This window comes from Neophocaena asiaeorientalis, unplaced genomic scaffold (genome assembly GCF_003031525.2).
Source record: "Neophocaena asiaeorientalis asiaeorientalis breed wild unplaced genomic scaffold, Neophocaena_asiaeorientalis_V1.1 scaffold232, whole genome shotgun sequence".
Lineage (NCBI taxonomy): Eukaryota > Metazoa > Chordata > Mammalia > Artiodactyla > Phocoenidae > Neophocaena > Neophocaena asiaeorientalis.
The window spans coordinates 202,260-212,589 of NW_020175672.1; the positions used below are offsets into that span (position 1 = coordinate 202,260).

Here is a 10,330-nt window from a genome sequence, read left to right on the forward strand (position 1 = left end):
GTCGTCCCAGCCATTGTGCACCAGGCCCTCCTCATAGCGCTCCAAGCCGATGGCCCGCAGCCAGGCTCCCATGCCTGCCTCGCCCAGCCCACCAGACCGCCCGACCTGCGGGCACGGAGCCTGAGGGAATAGGGCACGTCAGAGAGAGCACTGAGGGTGCCTTACACACTGAAGGAGCTGCACACAGCCACATTCTACCGCGTGCTCTGGGGTGGGGAGAGAGGCCAGGAGCGGGGCTGATTCATATGACCTCCAACTCCTCCCCAGTGCCCAGCTCAGGGCAGAGGCAACACCACTGAGTGCTGAATGAAGTAAAAGTATACCACGACCCATGGGCAAGCACACACCGACAGCCACCCCTGGTGCACATACCTCTTCTGCCAGGTCCTCCTGAATGCTCTCTCGGATGCGAGGTGGAGGGAAGCTGAGAGGCCGGCCATAGTCCGAGGGCAGTCCCCGGGGCGGCTGCAGCTCCAGGGGTCCTGGCAGGAGCACGGAGCGGCCAGGCCCAGCAGGAGCGTAGTCCACCTCACTCAGTGTCTTGGCCATCTGCAGCACTGAGCAGGAGCGGTCATCCCCACTGGCTGCCTCCCCCAGGAAAGTGCTGGTGGGTGAGGGGCCTGGGGGCAGTGGGGGTCTTGGATGGGCCTTGGGAGGTGGTGGGCCACGGGCCTCACCCGCACTGCGGCCCCGGATCACTGGCCCTGGCAAAGGATCCAGGCTGGGGGGCAGGAAGATGGCCGAATCCGGCAGAGGTGGGGGTGGAAAGTCTGGAGGGGGTAGTGTGCCCCCAGACTCTTCATCTGATGAGCTTCCCTCTCCCACACGGGGAGGCCGGTGGCGCCCAAGCTGCGGAGCAGGCACTGTGATGGCCACTTTGTTCTTGGTGGCAGGTGGGACAGGGGCCCTGGCAGGCGAGGGTGGCTCCGGGGGCAGCAGCTGGTGTGGGACCCCTTCAAGGACGTAGTAAGCAGGGTTATTGAAGCTGTTCTTAGGTGAGGGCGCCACCACCCCTTCCAGCTCTGGAGCGCCCTCTGGCTTCAACCTGGGTTTGGGAGCAGAATAACTAAATCAGGACCCAGCAACCCAAAGGGAAGGCGGTGGGTGGGTGCAGCGGAAGGAGAACTGGACTGCGAGTCAGGAGACGTAAGCCCCTGGTCCTAGACTTGCACGTGACCTTGAGCACATCACTTTCCCTCTCTGTCCCTTGGGGTCCTCATCTCTAAAACTGGGGAGACAGGGGAGTTGAATGGATAACCCCTAAACTTCCTTGCCTTACTCGCTAAGATTCTGCAATCTTTTTTGATTTTGTAACGGTGAAAGCTGAGCATAAATGGGTGAAAACAGAGGCCAGAAGGAAGGACAATAAAAGCCTTTAATGAGAATGACCAGCCAGATTCGGAAAGCCTCTGGAGGCACCTGAGGCCGATCTACTGGGGAATTTTACTCAGGGATTCAGGTTAGTTTTACTCAAGCCTAGAGATAAAACCAAGGTGACTGATAACAGCTGAAGATGACTGAAAACACACCAGCAGTTTTTATTTACGTTCAAGTAACAATTGGATATAATTAAAAAGCAAGCCTCACTTTCCCACAGTATGATCCACAGAATACTACAGTTGACCATTGAACAACACGGGCTTGAACTGCACAGGTCCACTCATATGCAGATTTTTTTCAGTACTGCAGCACTACATGATCTACAAGCCACAATGGTTGAACCCGTGGGTGTGGAACTGCAGATATGGAAGAACTGGGGATACAGAGGGATGACTCTAAGTTATACACCCCTAACCCCTGCCATGTTCAAGGGTCAACTGTAGTGCCCCAGGATATTAATAGTTATTGCATGGAAAAGTTTCCTGGCCCATTAAGTTTGGGAAACTATATTCAACAGAGTTGAAAAAGGATTTCCTTCCTGTCCACATGCTCAGAGCTTTTGCTGATACTATTGTGCACTGGGAATACCTAAGAAAAGAATCTAGCAACAACCATTTCCCAAACTCATTTGACAACAAACCAGTTACCAGCGGGGGCATCTTGTAGGACAGTGGTCCATAGAACACCCCTAGGGAAATCCGTGCTGAGACGAAGGCCTATCCCCAAACAGAAGGCTCAGGTTAAGTGTTTACACAGAGGGAGCTGTTGCAGAAACAATATCTAATTCTATTTTTTAAGGCAGGATTGAGAGGAAAGGCTGACTGTGCTCCCTTTGACCAGAGAGCCACACCTTCAGGAGGCCTGGCTGGCCAGTGGCCATGAGCGTAGGGCCCTGGCACCTCCGGCCATGCGGCAGCAGAGCAGCCAAGCAGCAGGTGATCCCCAAGCTGGCCCTGAGAGCCACGCACAGTGATGGATAAGGTCAGGGGGTGACAGTTTCCTTCTCTCACCTGGGGGTCAAGGGCTCCTCCCGGGGAGCAGCTCGAGGTGGGGCTGGGGGCCTCCCAGTTGGTGGTGGTTTCTCTGGTTCTTCAAATAACTTGGAGAGTGGACAGGAGGCCTCTCCGGAGGCTGGCTTGCGGCTCCCTGACCTGCCAGGGGTGCACAGGGGAGGAGAGGTGAAGTAGGGGCTGACCAAGAGCCCCCGGGCACCCCTCACGTAGCACACCACACAGCCTCAACTCACCTGGGCTCCTGGCTGCCTCGGGACACAGAGGGGGCTTTGCTCTTTGCTCCTGCCTCATCCTTATCAATGCTGATCCACTCTGGGGGAGGAAGGGAAAGGAGACTCAGAGGAGACTTGGGGTCCTGCATCCCACAGACACCCCAGTGGGCTGCTAGCCCCTTCCCAGCTACTCCTTAGGGCAGGCCCACCCCCAGACGTGGCTGCAGGACTGACAAATGTTCCAGGGATTCCAACATGCCCTCCCTGCAGCCCTGGTCCTCCCCTCCTAGACCCGTCCACACCACCCCGTCTTATGCCCCACACCCCTCCCAATGGGGCCCCCACCATAGAGTCGCTCACGGGTGCCCAGGCGCTCTGTGGGCACCCGCACCTTCATGGAGCCACGGATGTTGCCTGTCTCCTCGCCGCGGTGGGACAGGAAGGTCAGGAACTGCTGGGCCGTGCTGCCAATCATGGACTTGAGCGCCACCACGCACTCCCCTGAAGGGCAGATGGAGCAGACCAGCAGACTGCCAAGCCTTTCTAGGGCCCTGCCCGGCTTTCTGTGCCCCTTGGCCCCCCTCGACCCTCACCATAGGATTCATAGCCGTCCATGGACTTGACTGTGAGCAGGAGGTGCTGGTCCTGCAGGTACTCGATGTCAGCCAGAATGGGCTTGAGCTGGGGTGCAGAGAGGCCCAGTGAGGAACAAAGGCCCACCCACCCCCTCCTGCCACACCGCCACTCACCCCACCCTCAAGCTCGTCCATGCTCACTCCCGTCCACTCTTAGGAAAGATCCTAATCCATAAGGTAGAAGACACAGTCCTGCATGGGCCTCTCAGAGCACTTAACAGCCCTGTAATTAATTAATTTTCTGCATCAGCAATGACCAACACAGGACCTGATGTTTAGCAAAGGCTCAAGAGCTATTCATTGAATGAATGAATGAACCAGCTGCAACTTGGCTCCCCCCACTCCCCTAAACAGAGCACGTGCCCTCATCCTCACTCACGCCCACCCCACAAACAAGCCTGTGCTGCCGGTCTGCCCGCCCTCCCAGGCAGGCTCCAGGTGGCGCTCTGCTGCACCTCCCTCTCTGTGTCCTCACCCACAAGCCTCACCGTGGGCAGCTGGCGTGAGGACCACTGCACCTTGAGGAAGTTGATGTTGTCACTGCTCTGGGCATCATTTTCGAAGCTCTTCTTGTACTCTGGGTGGGGGTGGGGGACACCCAACTGAGCGCCACCTCTCAGCTTCCCTTCTCTCTAACTAGAGGGCTGACCACTCTGGGCACCTCGGGCCTCCCATACCCTGTGGCCCACACCCAGCCCTGGGCCCCGCCTCTGACCCTCCAGGCAGGTGGAGTAGAACTCAATGAAGAACTTGGTGCGGCTGGCTGTCTTCACAATGGCCTCAATGCTCTCAAACTCAATGTAGGCCTGGTCTGAGGTCTTTGAGAGCCCTGAGGGGCAAAGGGAGGAATATAGACAGGAGGGCTGAGAGGGTGGCAGAAGGAATGGGACAGAGAGACTGAGTGCTGGGACAGGGAATCAGCAGCCCTGGCAGAGCAGGAGGGAAGGCCAGGAGGGGCCTCCTCCGTCCCAAGCAACCAGTAGCGAGACCCCAAAGCCCAGACCTGGGACTGGGACAAACAGACAACCCAAGATGAGAGACTATCTGAGAGAGGACCAGGGACCAGAATGCCTGCAGGATATGCCCGCCGACAACCCACCACACCACCAGGCACACTCGGGTACTTAAGTGGCCCCAGGCAGATAGACACACGTACATGTTTACGTTCACACGCTCTTGGGCATGTACCTCCTGTGATGACCCAGGCAACACAGACACCCTCACACATCACATATTCAGAAACATTCCTACACGTACATGTAAACACCCAAACACATACACACACACACACACACACACACACATTTAGATGTATTCAAACCTATGCACATCCCCAGGCCAGCACCTGCAGCCACCCAGATGGACGCCACACCCACAAGCACATCCAGAATAGCCACCTTTCTTGGAGATGAACTGAGAGGTAACTCCAACCTCAAATGTCCCAAACACGGGGGAGTGGTCGCTGGTGACGATGTCATCTGTGCAACCTGAGGAGGGGAGTAGGAATGAGGGCTCAGGGGAAATCTCCTTATTCTCTGCTGGCACTTCCCAAAGCTGAGGCAGAGTTGGGTCAGTGACCACCCAGGATCACCCATCACCCTGTCTGGGAGGCTCTGACCATAGGAATTGCAGATGATGTGGGTCTCGGGATAGGACTTCCAGAGAATCCGGTCACACCATGAAGGCACGTTGGTCCGGACCTGGGGCAGGGGATGGCAGCATGGTCAGAGGTCAGCTGGGGCCCCACCACAGTGGCCCCAGCGCCCACCTCCTTCCTTGGATCCTCACAACATGCAGGAGCACCCCAGCGGCCCCAAAAGGGGCACAGAAGCTGGAGCGGTAAGTGCAGAGGCCTGGACCCTTGACCCCACACACACTCTTGATTCACTGCAGCCCTGGGGGGTCTCCCCAGGTCCAGCTCCTTCTCTTCACTCACCCCAGTTGGCTTCTGCTTGTGCCAGGCGTATGTGTCACGGGAACCCCGCTCATAGCGGTAGGTGGGTGGGAAGGAGATCTCCTCCTCACCTAGGGAAGGCGGGGGGGATGGAGGAGTCAGGGCCCGGAAGACCCAGGGATACCACAAGGATCCTGGCCCTCAGGGACCCCCTGCCGGGCCCACTCACTGAATCGAAGGAAAACCTTGTGCTTTTCCCGCTCCAGGTTGAGCTGGTCCACCCTGAGCAGGGGCTCAAACTCCTTCCTGCTGATGTAGTTCAGGATCTCCTGGGGTGGGGACACAAAGGCTGGAGACTTTCCCCCTTGAGCCAAAGCCAGAGGTGAGAGCCCACCTGGCCCCCAGCCCAGCCTCCCTACCAGCCACCTGCTGGGCCCTGCTCACACCTGTATATCCATGTCAAGGCGGTAGTTGAGGTCCCCGAACCAGAAGAGGTGAGTGAAACGCAGAGAGATGTCAAAGGCACTGAGCTGCCGGTCACCCAGCGAGAGCAGCCGCAGGATGTCCAGGTAGTTCTGGTTCCGTCTACAGTGGGGGGTGGGGGGAGGCCTCCAGGGTCAGGTGTCAGGGACAGGCATGAAGGTAAGACATCTCTGGCTGGGGTCAGGGATGGGCCAGGGATCAGGATCCCTGGGGACAGAGGAAGGAACTGGGGACAAGGTCAAAGTCAGGGAGAGACAGAGGGGTCCTGAGTTGAGGTAAGGAAGAAGGGGGCCTTGGGGGACAGGGATGTAGGATGTACTGTAGACTAGGATATGGGAGAGGGAATAGGTCTTTGGCAAAGAGAGGATGAGGCTAAAGAGACAGTTGAGAAAGTGCCCCCTCACCGGGCAGTCTTCTCATTTCCCGAGGTGAGGTGGCAATTCACAAAGCCAAACGAGGTGCCATTGAACATGAAGGAGACACCCACGGCCCCCTTGTTTCCTGTCAGGGCAACAGAAGAAGGCCTGAGTCACCCCCAGTGGGCTCTCGACTCCCCTCTGCCTGTCTAAGTAGCAGTGGGAAGATCCTCCCAACTTCCCCACATACCATGAGGCAGGCAGGCCCCTGCACACACACCCACGCCTTCCCGGGGGTCCACACGGGGCACATGCAGCCCCATCTGGATGGCCTGGGTCTGTCGGCATGTGTGAACAGAGAGCCCCTGGAGATCACAGGGGACCCCAATGGTGAAGCTGCAAGAACCTGCAGCTTCTGAGCAGAATCTATCCTGAGGGACCACTGGACTGCAAACAGGGAGACCTGGGCACTATGCCAGATGCTGGGCTCTACCACGTACTAGCTGTGTGACCTTGGACAGCTCACTTGACCACTCTGGGCCTGAGTTTTATCATCTAAGAAATGGAGGTAATTATCCTGGCCCTGCCTTCCTGGTGGGGCTGGAAGAGATTTAGAATACGAACATGCTTTGCAAAGTTCAAAGAGTTCTATAGATGGGAAAGCTGAGACTACCCAAAAGGGGGAGACCCTGGACCCTGGGCTGGAGAGGAAGCAAGAAGCGTGGACAGAGGGACCCCACCCTCCCTACTCACCCAGGGTATTGGCGATGCCAGTCTTCACACTGGATGTACTGACGTGGCTGATGCGGTTCTCATGCTCTGGCTTGACCAGCACAGCCACCTTGATGTTCCACAGTGACTGCATGGCAATCTGGGGAAGGGGTGCGGGGTCACCCCTGCCCCGAGCTGGGCCACTGTCCACATCTCCCCCACCCCGCCCAGCCCATACTACAGACTGTTCTGGAAGTCACAAAATAGGAAGGGCTGCCACCCCTTTTTCCTGAGGGACCAGAGAGAAAAAGCCCTTCCCATAGCATAAAGGACTCCAGTTAAACTTCCTAAAGGATATGCCCAGTGACCAGAGGGAGAGCTCTCCAGGGTCGTGCGTGAGGTCAAGCAGGATAGTTGGGGGCAGTGTGTGAGGAGGCGGGCTGGACAAGAGGATGACCCTCACCGGGCGGTAATCCAGATCTGTGAGCTCCTTGAGGCTCCCGCGGAGCAGGTCCAGCCACTCGCGGTCGCCCACCGAGTTCTCCTGGGTCCCAAAAACATAGATGTCATGGGGTATGGTCACCGTGACCTCATCCAGGGTCTTCCCCAGACCCTTCGATGTGAACCAAGATGTCACAGTTTTTGGAGGTGGCACACTTCCTGGAGGGCGAGTGGATGCAGGTGGTCAGGCCCCTGCATGGGGCCCTTCCTCTCTCCCACCCCAGCCCCCGCACGGGCCTGACCCATGTTCCAGGTGCCTATGAAGACGGAGATCATGTCGGGCTCGTCCTGCTTGGAGTGCTTATTCTTCATGAGCTGCAGCAGCTGGCAGAAGGCCTCCCGCTTCTGGGGGGACAGCAGCCAGTCAGGGGCAGGTGGGTGGCCAGGAAACCCCCTTCCACGGGGACACCCTGCTAGGTGGCAGGTCCAGGAGGAGACGGACATACCTCTCTGGCTCACCACCATACACCCACTCCTCAAGCATACAACAGGTACTCAGTAAACGTTCACTGAATGAATATTTGAATCCACCCTCAGGCTGCCCACTCTCAGTATACACACTCTCTGCTCCGTCAGAACTGCCCCCACCACGAGGGATGGCATGCCTACATCATGTGTTCCCTCTCTTCCCATCCAGTAGGGACTCCTGCAGCCCCCAGTGGCCTGGCCCACCCGCTGCTCACCCGGGCGCTGACAAAGATGAAGTCCTTGCGCTGTGTCCGGTCCTTCTCTTTCTCAAACACGACGCCCAACTTGTTCTGGACCCGCTGGGACTTAATGAGCTGGCGGACTAGGGGATGGAGGATGGGTCACACCAGCCTGTGCCCTGAGGCCCAGGGGCCCACCCCACCCCCCATCCCAGGGTGGGCCCTGGCTCACTGCGGTCATGCGTGAAGGTCGTCCAGTCCTCCTGTGAGTCCCGCTGTCTACGCAGTAGCACCAGCCGCCCACCCTCCACGTCCACACTCAGCGTGAACTTCTGTGACTTCCCAATCTTGGTCAGGTCACCCAGGGTCACATCCAGCTTCACCTACAGGCCAGGAGGTGGAGGGGCTGCTGAAAAGACCTGGGGGCAGGCAGCACCCCCTTCACCTCCACCCACTCTTTGCCCTGTGAGGTTCCCCCCCGCCCCCCACCATGTACCTCAAAGGCCTGCACGGGGATGGTCTTGGTCTTACGTGTGGATGGCTGCAGCGGGGTCGGGGGTGCTGTGGAACTCATGTCCTGTAGGGCCTTCAGGGCCTGGAGGGGGCAAGGACAGGGCAAGGTTAGGAGCCTTGCTGAGGGCTGGGGCGGGGAGGGACACGGCTGATGTGGGGCTCAGTGCTAAACTACAGATTCAGGGTTCAGATCAGTTAGAGCAACGCAAGTGGCCAGGGACCGGTGAGTGGGTCAGGGATCAGAGGTCAGGGGTCGGGGTACCTTCTTCTGGATGCCTGACAGGAAGTCCTTTAGCACTGACAGCTTTAGCACCAGGCTCTCTAGTTCCTGCTCCCCAGTCTGTGGTGGGTTCTGCAGGGAGAAAGAATGAGGCTCGTCCGTGAGGCCACCAAGCAGGAGGCACCCCACTCAGCGCCAGAACATGAACCCACTCCCCAGAGGTCTCTCCACAATCCCACCTGCTGCTGCAAAAGGCGGGTCACCATGGGCGAGCTCTGCTGGTCAAACACCTTGGACAGGATCTCCAGGCCCGACAGGACCTTGTCCACCTCACTATGGGAAACATCAGGTCAGAACTCCCCACCCCGACCCAAGTATAGGGAAGAGGGGCTGAGTGTGTAGCTTCAGCCACCACCGAGAGGATACAAGGGTTCAGGCGAGGAAAAGTCAGGAGGCAATAGCTGGTTCCTGGTTCAGGGCCAGAGGTCAAAGGTCAGGGCAGTTGTGTAGCAAGGCAGCAGGAGAGGACAGGTGAGAGGTAAGGGTGCAGCGCGTGGAGCTGGATGTCCCAGGTACCTGTGCAGCCTCCGGCATGAGGTGGCAAGGGTGCGGGTGAGGTGCGGCAGGTTGCTGGCTCCACCCCGCACAGCCTCCAGATCCAGCCCGTAGCTACCCTTCAGGTACTCGTGCGAGACAGTGCTCAGCCCATTGGGAGCACTTCAGGAGGGGTTAAGAAGTCAGTGGAGGCCCCGCTGACCCTGTCCCAGCAACCCCACCCCATTCCTAAAGGAGACGGTACAGGTGGCAGTCATAGTACGACAGGCCAGGGTGTCTGCCTCTGGGGCTGAGACAGGGTGGGGGTCCCTGGGGCGGGCTGGGGGCTTAAAGGTCTTCCCACCTTCGGTGAGGACACAGTTCTCAACAGAGAAGAAAGGGACTTCCTGCTCAGGAGGGGGCTGGGCTCTCACCTCTCAGCAGCCGGAGTCGTGGGGGTCTCAGGGGCTGGCAAGAGGCTGCTGGGCCCGAGGGGGGCAGAAATGCTGGTAGAGCCAGAGCGCGGGGGCAGTGGGGGCTTCTCATCCTCCCCATCTGTGGACAGGGGCCAGTGGGCAGTGGTGTGAGCCCCCTGCCCTCAGTGAAGTACGGGGGACACGATGGCTGTCAGAGACTTGCGTGGAAAGGGGTAAAGGGCCCAGGCACCATGGAGAGTGGCAGCGGGCTTCAGGGGAGTCAGGCTGAGAAGATGGGTTGGGAAGTCGCAGGTAATGGCCGGGGATGGGGGCAGGGAAGGCATTCGTACATCGCACCCGGGCAGCACCTGAGGCATCGCGGTCATCCGGCAGGTCTGGCTCTCGCTCCCGCTCCACAGGCAGAAGCAGGGCACACACCAGGCCCTGGTTGGGCTGGGCGTACAGGCCGATGAGCTCCCCCAGGGTCTGGAAGCGGCGCACAGGCACACCCTGCGAGGTCTGCAGGCAAGAGTGGGAGAAGCGTCAATCAGCTGGTCCCAAACCTTAGGCTGGAATCAAGGTCAGGGGTCAGGGTCTAAGCTCCTACCTGCACGGCCAGGAAATCTTCTCCATCAGGGAGAATTCGGTATGTGTGCACATGCTTCTGATACCTGACAGCAGAGCAGGGGATCAGAATCTGTCACCCCCAGGCTGGGGTCTAAATCCCAAGACCCCGTTTCCTCCTACCAGCGGGCTCAGCCCCCAGGCCCCTCGTCTAGGTTTCCTTAAAGCTGTTTGCCCAGGCAGAACAGGGT

At 58.6% G+C, this 10,330-nt stretch overlaps 1 protein-coding gene across 1 annotated transcript in view; it reads right to left on the reverse strand.

Moving 5' to 3' along the window:
* Nucleotides 1-6: 6 nt before the first annotated feature.
* INPPL1 (inositol polyphosphate phosphatase like 1) overlaps nucleotides 7-10,330 on the reverse strand; it is a 13,741-nt gene continuing 3,417 nt past the window's right edge. Inside the window, 28 exon segments of the mRNA XM_024731827.1 lie at nucleotides 7-120; nucleotides 373-462; nucleotides 465-1,045; nucleotides 2,391-2,531; nucleotides 2,627-2,705; nucleotides 2,951-3,106; nucleotides 3,199-3,286; nucleotides 3,729-3,817; nucleotides 3,956-4,069; nucleotides 4,638-4,727; nucleotides 4,859-4,940; nucleotides 5,177-5,265; nucleotides 5,364-5,463; nucleotides 5,581-5,719; nucleotides 6,022-6,118; nucleotides 6,727-6,844; nucleotides 7,148-7,344; nucleotides 7,428-7,530; nucleotides 7,869-7,975; nucleotides 8,065-8,215; nucleotides 8,329-8,427; nucleotides 8,608-8,697; nucleotides 8,805-8,898; nucleotides 9,142-9,282; nucleotides 9,534-9,591; nucleotides 9,594-9,654; nucleotides 9,884-10,034; nucleotides 10,123-10,186. Coding sequence (XP_024587595.1) covers nucleotides 32-120; nucleotides 373-462; nucleotides 465-1,045; nucleotides 2,391-2,531; nucleotides 2,627-2,705; nucleotides 2,951-3,106; nucleotides 3,199-3,286; nucleotides 3,729-3,817; nucleotides 3,956-4,069; nucleotides 4,638-4,727; nucleotides 4,859-4,940; nucleotides 5,177-5,265; nucleotides 5,364-5,463; nucleotides 5,581-5,719; nucleotides 6,022-6,118; nucleotides 6,727-6,844; nucleotides 7,148-7,344; nucleotides 7,428-7,530; nucleotides 7,869-7,975; nucleotides 8,065-8,215; nucleotides 8,329-8,427; nucleotides 8,608-8,697; nucleotides 8,805-8,898; nucleotides 9,142-9,282; nucleotides 9,534-9,591; nucleotides 9,594-9,654; nucleotides 9,884-10,034; nucleotides 10,123-10,186 — 3,458 coding nt within the window. The 3' untranslated portion in view covers nucleotides 7-31.